The sequence below is a fragment of the Hemibagrus wyckioides genome, linkage group LG19 (assembly GCF_019097595.1).
Source record: "Hemibagrus wyckioides isolate EC202008001 linkage group LG19, SWU_Hwy_1.0, whole genome shotgun sequence".
Taxonomy (NCBI): Eukaryota; Metazoa; Chordata; class Actinopteri; order Siluriformes; family Bagridae; genus Hemibagrus; species Hemibagrus wyckioides.
In genome coordinates, this window is record NC_080728.1 from 23,122,525 (window position 1) to 23,136,869 (window position 14,345).

The following is a 14,345-nucleotide window of genomic DNA, read 5'->3' on the forward strand; positions in this document are numbered from 1 at the left end:
AGAGACAGGAGGCGGAGCTCTGTTCATCAGTCACACACCTCAGAGACAGGAGGCGGAGCTCTGTTCCTCAGCGCTGACGTTATTTTGATATATATGGAGAAAGTGAAAGATGCCTCGTCTGATTTGTTATTGAGGCTGTGTGATGATTTCCTCTCGTCTTTCTAATAAGGTAACAGTGAGTGTGATTGGCTGTCTCTCTCTCTCTCTGTCTGTCTCTCTGTAGGGGGCTGAGTGAGGAGATACACTTCTCTCAGTCTCTCTGGGTGAGTGGAGGTGAACACATCGTGTACAGTGAGGAGGGAGATGGAAATCTGTCTGACTTTTATTCTTCTCTCATCCACACTCACACTCACAGCAGCTGGTAAGTTCACACTGATTATTCACACCAAAACATCACACACTTCTCACTTTAACAGTAGGGACGAGTTTTAATCAGGAAATGTCAGAAATTTTCCTGGACTGATTGTAACTTTATAAACAGTGAAAGTGTTTGATTTTTATAGAATTTAAAAAGCTGTACATGAGCGTACACACATCATCCTCAGGGTTTGTTCTGAGGCGTCACTTATACAATCAGCTCCAGATTAATGTTTAGAGTTTAGACATGATTTATTGTGAGGAAAAAATAACTTAACTAACAGAAGATAATGTGTGTGTGTGTGTGTGTGTGTGTGTGTGTAGAAGGGATGTTTAGCTGATGTAGTTGCAGTGTGGTTTATCAGTGTGTGTATCTGCTCTGTGCAGCTGTCAGGCACTGATGCTGTACGACAGAGTGTTTCCTCTCAGTGTGTAATGTGGTCGACTCTCGTCGGTTACATACCTCAGAGATGGGAGGCGGAGCTATGTTTGTCAGTCAGACCCCTCATAAAAAGAACTTAACTAACAAAGGATAATGTGTGTATGTGTGTGTGGGGGCAGGGGGTGAGAGAGAGAGAGTGTCATTATAAACCATGACAGAAAATACTTCCAAAAATTTGACAGAAAATACAGAAACTTCTCTCTCTCTCTCTCTCTCTCTCTCTCTCAGACAGTGTGAGGTTGGTGAATGGTGGAAGTCACTGTGCTGGGAGAGTGGAGGTTCTTCATGATGGTCAGTGGGGAACAGTGTGTCATTATCACTGGGATATGAGAGATGCTGCAGTGGTGTGTAAAGAGCTGAACTGTGGGGAGCCTGTAAATGTGCGGTATTCTGCTCATTTTGGACCAGGATCAGGACCAATCTGGATGGATAATGTGCAGTGTAGTGGATCTGAGTCGACACTGAAGAACTGTAGTTCACATGGGTGGGGGAAACATTACTGTGACCATTTGGGGGATTCTGGAGTCACCTGCTCAGGTAAATTGGTTTTAATCATAAAAAAATCATGATGAACACAATCTATGTTTAATTTCTATAAAACTTTTGTGATTAACAGAAAAAAGACCACAACTCAAGGAAAAAATGTTCAAAAAATGATAAACAAAAATGTACCTTGAAGTTTGACCTGTTATTAATACTACAGAGATGGACTGATCTCAAATTTCATGTGTGGATACTTTGGAATGTCCTCTTTCATTGTTCCAAAGTTCATAAAAAGTCACCAAGGGGTCCTATGGACTGCCACAGACTCCCAAAGAGAGAAATGATAATAGTGAGAAATTATAACAATTACAAAGTTAAAATTGAAATTTATATTCATCTCTGTTGAGTCAGCCTGAGGCAATGGTGAAAAGGAAAAACTCCCTGAGACGATATGAGTAAGAAACCTCGAGAGGAACCAGGCTCAAAAGGGAATCCATTTTCATCTGGGTGTGATTATAAATAATAGTCCTTCCTACAGCTGTATATAGTCACGTAGGATTGTCCTAAGACCTAAGTGCAAAACTGACTACCACAGCAGCAGTTCGAAGTTGGCGCCATAGTCTCCAAGTGGTGCTACCCAAAGCAGTCCCATGTCTCTCTTTAGGCTGTCTTAGCAAAGCCATCCACAGCAGGAGTGAGCACCACCATGCGACTAGACTCCAACCAGACGTAAGGCATGAGGATGGAGCATCCAAACATCCCAGTACTGCTCATTTACCTAAGAAAAACTATACATTTAAATCTTGACTAAACAAATGTGTCTTCAGCCTAGACTTAAACACTGAGACTGTGTCTGAATCCCCAACACTAATTGGAAGGCTGTTCCCTAACTGTGGGTTTTTTTAAGAAAAAGCTCTGCCCCCTGCTGTAGCCTTTTCTACTTGTGGTACTATGAAATAGGCTGCACCCTTTGATTGAAGTAGGCGTGGCATATCATAAAAATAAGTTTGCTCAGGCACTGTGGTGCGAGACCATAAAGTGCTTTAAAGGTCAGTTATCGTGTTTTATAATCAATGTGAAATTTGGCTGGTAGCCAATACAGTGTAGAGAAAAATCTGGCAACCTTAGAGTCATGAACTACATGCAGATTTATTATAATAATATAAATGAAGAACCCATAATACTGAGTTAAGAAGCTGCAGAACACGACTCTGAATTTTCCCTATTTACATGTTGATGTTCCTTTTGGACTTAAGTCACTGATTCTGAATACGGCCCACTGTAATAGTTGTGACTCTTGAACACTATTTCTGTAACTTTAATGTTCATTATGACTTCACCACTTAAATATCTGTGTTTTAATGTAGATCATGAAGCTGAGAATAGTGATGACACCATTACAGCTGATCGGAAGACAGTTATACTGACAGGTATGATAATAATGTGACAGAACTGTAATTTCAGTGATGAACACAGTCATAAATAACATCCAAGTGGATTTACTGTCATTGTTTACAAAGAGAACAAAGAACCAGAGTGTGATGTTACCATGTATCTATACACATCTGTACATCTCTCTCTCTCTCTCTCTCTCTCTCTCAGACAGTGTGAGGTTGGTGAATGGTGGAAGTCGCTGTGCTGGGAGAGTGGAGGTTCTTCATGATGGACAGTGGGGAACAGTGTGTAGTTCTGCCTGGGATATGAAAGATGCCGCAGTGGTGTGTAGAGAGCTGCGCTGTGGGGAGGCTGTAGAGATTAGTTATTGGGCTGAGTTTGGACGAGGGTCAGGACCAATCTGGATATATGATTTGTACTGTAGAGGATCTGAGTTGACGCTGAACAATTGTAGTTCAAAAGGGGGGCATTACTGTGATCACAGAGAAGATGCTGGAGTCATCTGTTCAGGTAAACTACTCTATTTAGAAATAAAAACCTATACAAATAGTTACATTAGTAACATGTTAATTGTCTTGCTGAAAATTTGCACAATATTTAAACAACTAAATAAAACACAGGTCAGAGTTTGAGACTCACTGCTGGTCCTCACCGGTGCTCTGGGAGAGTGGAGGTGTTTCATGGAGGTTCCTGGTCCACAGTGTGTGATGCTGACTTTGACCAGCAGGATGCAGAGGTTGTGTGTCGAGAGCTGGACTGTGGGATTCCTGTGGAGGTTCTGGGATCAGCTGCTTTTGGACGAGGGGAGGGTCAGGTGTGGACAGAGGAGCTTCAGTGTAGAGGAACTGAATCTGACATTACCTTCTGTCCAACATCATCTTCACTCAAACACTCACACTGTTCCCATGACAACGATGTGGGATTAATATGTTCTGGTTAAGTATCATGATGTAACTTCTGTTTAAATAGAGACCACATAGCTGTCCATCAAACTTTAAGGTTCCTGTGTTAATGTTCCTCTTTCACTGAGCTCTCGGCTGTTTGTTCAGGTCACACAGAGGCGCGGCTGGTGAACGGACCGGACTCCTGTTCTGGTCGAGTGGAGCTCCAGTACCTCGGTGAGTGGGGCACAGTTTGTGCTGTAGGCTGGGATATGAGAGCTGCAGATGTTCTGTGTGCACAGCTGGATTGTGGGAGTGCTGTGGCTGTGGTGGAGGTGGACTGGTTTGGGGAGGGGAGTGGCCACATCTGGGCTGATGTGTTTGATTGTCAGGGGAAGGAGACACACCTATCACGATGTGGTGTCTCATCATGGAGTCGAGCTGCATGCTCTCATAAACACGACGCTGGAGTCATCTGTAATGGTGAGATATTAACATCACGTACACCACGTTACTGAATAAAGTCAGAGTTCATTAGAATATTTAAATGATGTTCTTCTGCTTCAGGATCATCCATGGTGTTTCATGAGGGGCGAGTGCAGTTGTCTGGAGGGAGAGAGTGTCAGGGGGAGGTGGAGATTTATTTCAGGCAGGACTGGAGGAGAGTTCTCCTGGACTCGTGGAGTCTGTCTGAGGCGTCTGTGCTCTGCAGACAGCTGGGCTGTGGCTCTGTGCTGAACTACCGCTCCTCTCCATCCACCACTGAACACAAACACATGTGTGTAACGGGTTTCAGCTGCTCTGGGAGTGAAGCTCATCTGGGGAACTGCAGCAGGCCACAAGCTGAACCTGTCAACTGCAGCTCTGGGGAACAGCTCTACATCACCTGCTCAGGTAAACCTCACAACACCTACAAATTAACAACTATTAATGACAGTATTTATTTGAAAGTACCCATAAAAGTATATTCACACAAAATTGGACAAAGTGGACAAAATTCTTGCTACCCTTCCATTAAAGAAAGAAAAACCCACAATGGTCACTGAAATAACTTGAAACTGACAAAAGTAATAATACATAAAAAATTACTGAAAACTGACTAATGAAAATCTCTTTTGAATTGTGGATAATGGTACCAACAATTTTGTCCATATGTGTAACTTTCATAAAAATTCATTAAATGTACACCATCTTCAACCCAGTCCCAAAGTTCATCAGGTTGGTTGGTTCTGGGGGAGACTGTGCAGGAAGGCTGGAGGTTTTCCACAGCGGCTCGTGGGGGACAGTGTGTGATGACTCGTGGGATATTGAGGATGCCCAGGTGGTGTGCAGACAGCTGCAGTGTGGAGTGGCCCTCAGTACCCACATACCAGCCTGGTTTGGTCCTGGAACTGGGTCCATATGGCTGAATGAGGTGGAGTGTGAGGGGAACGAGACGTCCCTGTGGAACTGCAGATTTCAGCTGTGTGAAGAGGGTGAATGTGGACACCATGAGGACGTAGGAGTCGTCTGCTCAGGTACAGTGTGATGACTGACAATAAACCTGTTAGATATGTATATGTTTTAATTAAAAGGTCCAAAGTTCCTGAAATTCAACATGATAGTAAGGACTTGTTTATAAATGTAATCCATCTAGAATATATTTTTACATAAAGATAATATTACACATATTTAACTGTGTCGATAAAACAGAACATTTTCAGATGAAGTGTAAGTTGTCCTTCTCTCTCCAGAGTTTAAAGAGATCCGACTCTCAGAGGGCTGTGAGGGGAATCTGGAAGTGTTCTACAATGGAACCTGGGGTAATGTGTGTCACAATGAGATGGAGCTAGAAACAGCAGATATGGTCTGTCGAGAACTGAACTGTGGAATACTCGAGCTTTTGGACTCGGCCAGAGCACGAGTAAAATCTGCTCCTAATTGGCTGGATCATGTGAAATGTAGGAAACACGACTCTAATCTGTGGCAGTGTCCATCTTCACCCTGGGGACAGAACAAATGTAATAAACGTGATGAGGTGGTTCATATTACCTGCACAGGTAAGAGGATTCTCTCTCTACTAGTTTATATATTGCTGTAAAATTTATGCAAATATTTCAGCTATAAAGTAAGAATTTGGAAAAAGTCTGGTTTATTAATGCAGAAGACAGAACGTCTCTACATATTCAAGGGACATGCTCATCATTTCCTCTTCAGAAATACTGCTCAAGTAAGTCACTTTTGTAACTTTTATAAGTTACTGTTTCCAACCAAAAGATAGTTTTTAGAATAGAGGATGAAAAGGCTTGCATTTTTTATCAATTTACAGTTACATTTAATGTTGTAAAATAAAATGTTTAGTTCCTGTTCTCACCTAAAGCAGCTACAAAAAGATATTCCCTCACCAGCCTTTCTTTTCTCTCTCTTGTCACAAAGCTCTAAAACTCAATACTCCTTTGGTAAATGTTAAATTAACATTAATCCACATCGTTTGAATAATCACAATCCAGAATTCAGTGTTCAGGAATAAAACATTTAATACATGATAATCAGTTCTTGTTGATGTGTCATGGTGTTGTAGTGAGCTGTGTGACTGGAGCTGTTATTCAGTGTTGGTGTGTTTCCTCTTGTGTGATGTGTGTGATGTAGAGCACTGGTCTCTCAGGCTGAGTGGAGGAAAGGGAAGCTGCTCTGGGAGGTTGGAGGTGTATCATAACTCTACGTGGGGCTCCGTTTGTGATGATCAGTGGAACATCAGGAACGCTCAGGTGGTGTGCAGACAGCTGGGCTGTGGGTCGGCGCTGAGTGATGATAGGAATGTTTGGTTGGGTTCTGGTGAAGGGACTATCTGGATGAACAGAGTGAAGTGTCGAGGGGATGAGATTCACCTGTGGGACTGTCATCATTCCCTGAAGAACCACACTGACTGCTCTCATGCTGGAGTCTCCTGTGCAGGTCAGAGGGGTGTGCTAACTTTTCAGCTTTCTGTCTCAGTGATAAGACTTGATAACTTTTATTTAGAATCTTAGATGTTTGATTGAAAGCTCAGACCCTAAACTGTAAAACACTGATCAGCATGTCATAAACCTTATTCAGGGACACTTTATTTTTATTGTGTGATAGAAAGTGTTTTTCTTTCTGTGAATACAGACATATCCACCATGTCCACTGCTACACCCACCACCACCACCACCACCACCACCACCACCACCTCCACCACCAAATCAGGTATGTGTATTTGTTAGAATGCAACATTTGTTACTATTCATCATTTTTCTAAATATTTCTGATCACAGCGTCGTATCAAGATCCTCTTCTGTGTTTTTGACCTCAGTAAGTCCACCCACCCCTCCACTGGTTCTCTTTGTGTTGGGAACGCTGCTCTTCCTGGCCTTAGTGCTTCTGCTGGTACTGTTTTACCAGAACAGAGTTCTCAGGAGAGGTACCACACTTTCACACATTTTCTTATCTGTCCCACACCAACTGTATTATTGTATTATAGTATTTAAAATCTTATTTCCATTTATAATTATGCAATGATGCATTTCTATCTATCTATCTATCTATCTATCTATCTATCTATCTATCTATCTATCTATCTATCTATCTATCTATCTATCTATACATAGATCAGCCATAACATTGTGACCACCTGCCTAATATTGTGTTGGTCCCCATTTTGCTGCAAAACAGCCCTGACTTGTCAAAGCATGGTCCTTTGATTCCTCTAAGTTGCGAGGTGGGGCCTCCATGGATCGGACTTGTTTGTCCAGCACATCCCACAGATTCTGGATTGGACTGAGGGGAATCAGGGAATCATTGGATCAGGGGAATTTGGAGGCCAAGTCATACCCTTAAACTCGTTGTTGTGTTCATTAAACCATTCCTGAACCATTTTTGCTTTGTGGCTCGGCGCCTGCTGAAACAGGCCACAGCCATCAGGGAATACTGTTTCCATGAAAGGGTGTACATGGTCTGCAACATTACTTAGGTACGTGTCAAAGTAAAATCCACATGGATGGCAGGACCCAAGGTTTCCCAGCAGAACATTGCCCAAAGCATGACACTGCCTCTGCCAGCTCGCCTTCTTCCCATAGTGGATCCTGGTGCAATGTGTTCCCCAGGTAAGCAACACACATTCACCACTGGGTATTCAGACCCCTTTCTATCAGAACCAGCATTAACTTCTTCAGCAGTTTTAGCAACAGTAGCTCGTCTGTTGGATCGGATCACACGGTCCAGCCTTCACTCCCCACGTGCATTAATGAGCTTTGGCTGCCCATGACCCTGTCGTCGATTCACCACTGTTCCTTCCTTGGACCACTTTTGATAGATAGTGACCACTGCAGACCGGGAACACCCCACAAGAGCTGCAGTTTTGGAGATGCTCTGATCCAGTGGTCTAGCCATCACAATTTGGCCCTTCGTCAAACTTGCTCAAATCCTTACACTTGCCAATTTTTCCTTCTTCTAACATCAACTTTGAGGACAAAATGTTTACTTGCTGCCTAATATATCCCACCCACTCACAGGTGCCATGATGAGGAGATACTTAGTCTTATTCACTTCATCTGGAACACTTCATCTGATCATAATGGCTGATAACTATGTATATAATAGTGTTCAAATTGTTTTTTTTTACTTTGATTTCTACTTCTTCTTCCTCTTGTTCTTCTTCTTCTCATTATTATTACTATTCACTTCCAGTTGTCTCTAGGATGAGGTATAAGACTGAGCCTGAGTCTGAGGCAGTCTATGAGGAGATCAACCACAGATACATGGCTAGAAGAATCACGAGCTTCACTCAAAGAGGTGAGTGATATGTGGACTGTTCTACATCACACTTATTGTATTCTATTTAAACTTCTAGCTGAAATTCACTGCATGGAAATGATCAAATCCCTCAATACAGAATACACACCTCAATGTAAACTCAGTGATTAGAGCAATATTTTCCCCCAAATCCAGTGTGATTTATTTCTTTGATACAAATAAGGAAAAATATGCTAAATGTGTGTGAGATGATATGTACAGTTAGAGTACATGTGGTGTAGAGATTCAAGATTCAAGAAGCTTTATTGTCATTTCAACCACATATATCTGACGCAGTACATAGTGAAATGAAACACTGTTTCTCCAGGACCTGGTGCTACATAAACATACAACATAAAGATCAAACACAAAAAACAACACAGAGCTAGGACTGAAGTATTTCCAAGCCACATAAAGTACAAAGTGTGCAACTAGGTGCAAACAGAGCATAGACAAGACACAATAAGTACAAAAAAGACAACACAAAAAACAGTTAAAAGAGAAAAGAGAACATGTGCAGTGAAATATGAAATGAAATGAAATAAAATGAAATAATGTACATTTGAGAAACTGTAAAAAAAACAGGTAACTAATAACATATATGATTATAACATATATATATATATATATATATATATATATATTTAGCGGCCTGACAACATGCATTGTGCAAAACTGCAGTAGCAGCGGTTGAGGTAGTGCAAATAGAAATAAACCTAAATATAGCAGCGGATGAATATTAACAGAGTTGAGGTAGTGCAATAAATAATGAACAATATAAGTTTGTTCACACAGGTGAGAGAGAGAGAGAAAGAAAGTTGATAGAGAGGAAAGAGACTTTGATGATCTTCTTAGCTGTCCTCACTATCCGCTGAAGGGTCTTGCGATCCGAGACGGTGCAGTTCCCAAACCAGGCAGTGATGCAGCTGCTCAGGACGCTCTCCATGGTCCCTCTGTAGAACACAGTCAGGATGGGGGAGGGAGATGGGCTTTCCTCAGCCTCCTCAGGAAGTAGAGGCGCTGCTGGGCTTTCTTGGTGATGGAGCTGGTGTTGAGTGACCAGGTGAAGTTCTCCGCCAGATGGACACCAAGGAATTTGGTGCTCTTGACGATCTCCACAGAGGATCCATTGATGAACAGCAGAGAATGGTTACTCTGTGCTCTCCTGGAGTCAACAACCATCTCTTTAGTCTTGTCAACATTCAGAGACAGGTTGTTGGCTCTGCACCAGGCTGTTAGATGTTGCACCTCCTCTCTGTATGCTGACTCATCGTTCTTGCTGATGTGACCCACCACGGTCGTGTCATCGGCGAACTTGACAATGTGGTTGGAGCTGTGCATTGCTGCACAGTCGTGAGTCAGCAGAGTGAACAGCAGTGGACTGAGCACACAGCCCTGAGGAGCTCCAGTGTTCAGTGTGGTGGTGCTGGAGATACTGCTCCCGATCCGGACTGACTGAGGTCTCCCAGTCAGGAAATCCAGAATCCAGTTGCAGAGAGAGGTGTTCAGGCCCAGGAGACTCAGCTTCTCAATCAGCTGCTGAGGGATGATTGTGTTGAATGCTGAACTGAAATCTATGAACAGCATTCGAACGTAGGAGTCCTTACAGTCCAGGTGTGTGAGGGCCAGATGGAGGGTTGTGGTGATGGCATTGTCCGTGGAGCGGTTAGGACGATACGCAAACTGCAGGGGGTCCAGTGAGAGTGGTAGCTGTGACTTGATGTGCCTCATGACGAGCTTCTCGAAGCATTTCATCATGACTGGTGTGAGTGCAACAGGATGATAATCATTGAGGCAGGAAACCGTACACTTCTTAAGCACAGGGACGACGGTCGTTGTCTTGAGGCATGTAGGGATGAAGGAGCTGCTCAGTGAAATGTTGAAGATGTCAGTGAAGCACTTGCCAATATAGCCGGTCACTGATGCCGTGTACTCCTCCAAGTAGATAGAGTCGCCGTTGGTTGCAGCCTTCCGGAACATATCCCAGTCAGTGCACTCAAAAGTCCCTATAGAGCAGAGATGGCTCCTGCTGGCCCAGCTGTATGCTGGAATCAACATAACAGAGATGTGGTCTGAGTAGCCGAGGTGGGGGCGGGGCTCTGCATCTGCTTTTCTGAACACATCTCCTGACTGTCCTGCTCTCCTCTAACAGGAAGTCTCCTCTCTGAAGAACAGCATTCTGGGTATGAAGATGTGGATGATGAGCTTCTCTCAGGTAAAAATGTCCAGAGTGTGAGTTTGTCTAACTCCATTAACTGAAAGATTTTAGAATTACAATAAGAAATGAGAAATGACTAAATTTGTCCCTTCTGAGATGTGATTATGATGTAGTGTATAGAAGAATTACAGTAACTCCAGTGTTTTAATGCTGACACATGAGATCTCACCATCAACCTTATTCTACTTTAAGATCCTGAAATCCTTCTTATCAAATTAATCAAAGCTGCTTTGGATGAGAATTTTATTGAATATAAATTCGAGGTCAGAATGTGATGGAGCTGTTTGTACAGAGTCTCTGCTTTTATTTCATTTAGGTGATCCAGGAAGAGTCGACCCACCAGAGGACTACGATGATGCCGTCACTGCTGGACCGATCCCTGATCACGTGGATGGTGTGGTTCTGTTTTGGGATTTGTTTTAGAAAGCAGTATAAATTAAACACACACACTGTGAATAAGTTTGTTTATTGGTTTGTGTGTAGTGACGTTTTTTACATGTGTACGATGTCATTTTGCATTGTGTCATCAAATACACAGTGTAGAAACTGCCACTTCACTAAACTTTAAATATCTTTAAATATCTGTGTTTTGGTGTAGAGGATGAAGCTGAGAATTATGATGACGCCATTACAGCTGATCAGAAGTCAGTTATACTGACAGGTATGATAATAATGGGACAGTATTGCATCCACAAGCATCCAAATGATCATTAATGACATTAATGTGGATTTAATAGCTTTTATCTCTACGTTCTGACAGAGGACGTGTCCGAGAACTATGATGATGCAGTTACCACTGAAACAAACCCAAACATCATCACAGGTCAGTTTATTCTGAAAACAAGTAATTTATTTACCTTAAAAATTTACACAATAAATTTCAAACTTAGTCGATCTGTAAAAAAAAGTAGTCGTTAGCAATTTCCTGTGTTAAATGTATAAGAAACCCAGGGGGAACATGCAATTACACAGGGTTGGATTTAGGGGATGCTGGGTTTTGATCCTTCTCGCTAATGCTCACCTGAAGACTTTTTTAGATCCAATTCTCATTTACATTAATTTAATTAAACTCAAGACTTGGAGGAAAACACAGCTGGTATCTTCTGCCTGGTATGTCGCAGTGGGCTCTGAATACCATGGGAAAAGGCTACAGAATACAGTTCACCTTATGTCCTCCTTCTTTCAGCATGTGCTGCCCACTGTTGTTGGCACAAACCAAACTTCATTCCTCCAAGAGGAATTATTTTTGCAGTGGCCAAAAAGCATATTCCCCTCTCAGATCGAGCCTCTCGCTTTACAGCCGGCATTGCTCGGTTCCAAAAAAGAATGGGGGCTATGCCCAATTTTGGACCTGCATGCACTGCATTGTACACTACAAGGTACAAATTCAAGATGTTAACACTCAAGGTCGTTGTGTCACAGATCAGGTCTGAGGACTGGTTTGCAGTGATAATAATGAAGTATGCTTATTTTCACATAGGCATCTTGCCAGAGGACAGGAGACTCCCTAGGTTCACTTTTGGAGGGCAAAGCATACTGGTATCAGTTTCTCCCTTTTAGTCTTATTGCTCACTCTCACAAATTGCATGGAGACTGCTCTGGTATTATTGCATCCAAGAACTCAATTATCCAGACAACTGGCTCATCTGGCTCAGTCGAGAGATGTGGCAGCCAGGCATTGGGATGCCATGCTTGCCCACATAAGGTCCCTCTCAAAGGACCACCTTCTTTGGTATAGTTTGGGATTCATCCACGATGTGGGCATGTCTGGCTCCCAGTCAGCCAATAGCTAGGCCAATGCCTCTCTGCTGCCCAGGTGCAGAGGGTGCTCAGCTTATGGCAGTAGTGGCTGAAGCTATTTCTTTTGGGTCTGCTACACATGAGACCATTTCAACTCTAGCTCAGCACTTGACATTGTCGCAAGGCACTTCAGACGAATGCCTCCATCTCAGGTTTGGGAGTGGTCCTAGATGGCTTCCCTGTCCATTGCATTTGGGAGGGCTCCTGTCTTTCATGGCACACAGATTACCTGAAGATGGGGGCTGTGTTTCTAGCACTGAAACACTTCCTCCCAAAACTCAGGGGCTACCGTTGGTCTTAATCAATCATTAGTGTTTTGGGGCCTGGATTCCATGGTGCAAATGTAGCTGAGGCTCTGTCTGTACACTTTATTAATGAGGGTCCTAGCCAGGGTTTGCCATGACAGAGTCCACCTGTTACTGGTTGCTTCTCATTGGCTCACCTGAATTTGGCTTGTGGACCTAATTTCCTTTCTAGATGCTGCTCCTTTTCTAGATTTAGACTCTCCACTGGTATCCCACAATGCTTAGTACTTTGTCCTCCTGTTTTTGCCCTCTATACTCACTTTCTTGGTGAAGTTCTATCCACACATGGGTTCTCTTACCACTACTATGCTGATGACAGTCAACTTATCTTCTTCACTCCCTTAGATATCATGGCTTCTGTTTGAATCTCAACATGTTTGATAGACATCTGATCATGGTTGATCATGGCTGAAACATAATCCCAGCAAAACTGAACTGCTGGTCATCCCAGGTGATTCACCCCCAGGTCAGGATCTTGCAATATTCCTCAACTACTCTATGATCTCCCCGTCAGCCACTGCTCACAATTCTTGGGGTGATCATGGACAATCAACTGATCTTTTCCTCACATGTTGCTATGTGACACACTCGGGGTTCGGCTGTTTTTATCCACACAGGCTGTTCAGGTGCTTGTTGAGTGTCTTGTCATTTAGATACTGGACTACTTAACTGCTCTGAGCACAACTTGATCTCTGCAAATGATCCAAAATTCAGCTGCATTCGGAACTTTCAACTTTCTCATACCCCACCCAATCAGATTCGAGACACTGATGCTTGCCTACTCTGCCAAAAATAGACCAGCACCCACTTACCTCAGGGTACAAGGTAGGTACTCATCGAGACTCTTCTTTGTTTTGGTGGTGAAATGAACATCACCTAAACTGCTGAGTCACTGATTGTCTTCAAACAAGGGCTGAAGACCTAAATCTTCCTGAAATACTTAAACTAGCTCCTTTTACTGTTTTAAAAATCAATATTTTCTCCCAACAGTGTTTTTAGCACTTTTTGTGTTGCTCTGGATAAGGGCACCTGCCAAATGCCATGATTGAAATATAAATGATCCAAATGTTTCAACAAGCATTTTAGTTGCATCACAGGCTGAATCCAGGACTGCTGTTATGGAAAAATGGTCAGCTTTGGGGTGGTCACAGTAATTCTGCTTCATCACACCACCCTGTAACTCAGTATTTTACTATAACAGCAACACACACAGTGGTTTATTACTGATTCATTTATTTGTTAATTGTTTGACAATCCAGAAGATTATGATGATGTCATCACTGAGGAACAGGATGTAGGAGAGACAGAAGGTGAGTGACTTCCTGTTTATTCTGTAATGTACATAAGTTCACTGGCAGCAGAGTAAAAGACAAAATTATGATTTTTATATATGGTATATAATAAATATCAACTTTCAGAACCGTTTATATTATATAATATGTAAATTAGTTGAACATGTGCATTTATTAACAGTTTCGGTAAGACCTACTGTAAATATTATCTGATAAACATAACATATATATTATAACAAATCTTTGTTCTATCATTTAACAAGTACAGACATTTATTAAGAGTTTAGATAAACCTGTACATGTCTCTTTTACTTCCACATTTTAGTAAACACAGGACTGTTATTAGGACAGGTTAGCAGGAAAATATCTGTTTAATACTTT

General features: G+C 42.4%; 1 protein-coding gene across 1 annotated transcript in view; it reads left to right on the top strand.

The window, feature by feature from the left end:
- Positions 1-273: 273 nt before the first annotated feature.
- LOC131369924 (deleted in malignant brain tumors 1 protein-like) overlaps positions 274-14,345 on the top strand; it is a 32,720-nt gene continuing 18,648 nt past the window's right edge. Inside the window, exons 1-8 of the mRNA XM_058416800.1 lie at positions 274-361; positions 1,028-1,336; positions 2,650-2,712; positions 2,885-3,187; positions 3,298-3,606; positions 3,727-4,044; positions 4,773-5,082; positions 6,203-6,335. Coding sequence (XP_058272783.1) covers positions 304-361; positions 1,028-1,336; positions 2,650-2,712; positions 2,885-3,187; positions 3,298-3,606; positions 3,727-4,044; positions 4,773-5,082; positions 6,203-6,335 — 1,803 coding nt within the window. The 5' untranslated portion in view covers positions 274-303. The remainder of the gene's footprint in view (positions 362-1,027; positions 1,337-2,649; positions 2,713-2,884; positions 3,188-3,297; positions 3,607-3,726; positions 4,045-4,772; positions 5,083-6,202; positions 6,336-14,345) is intronic.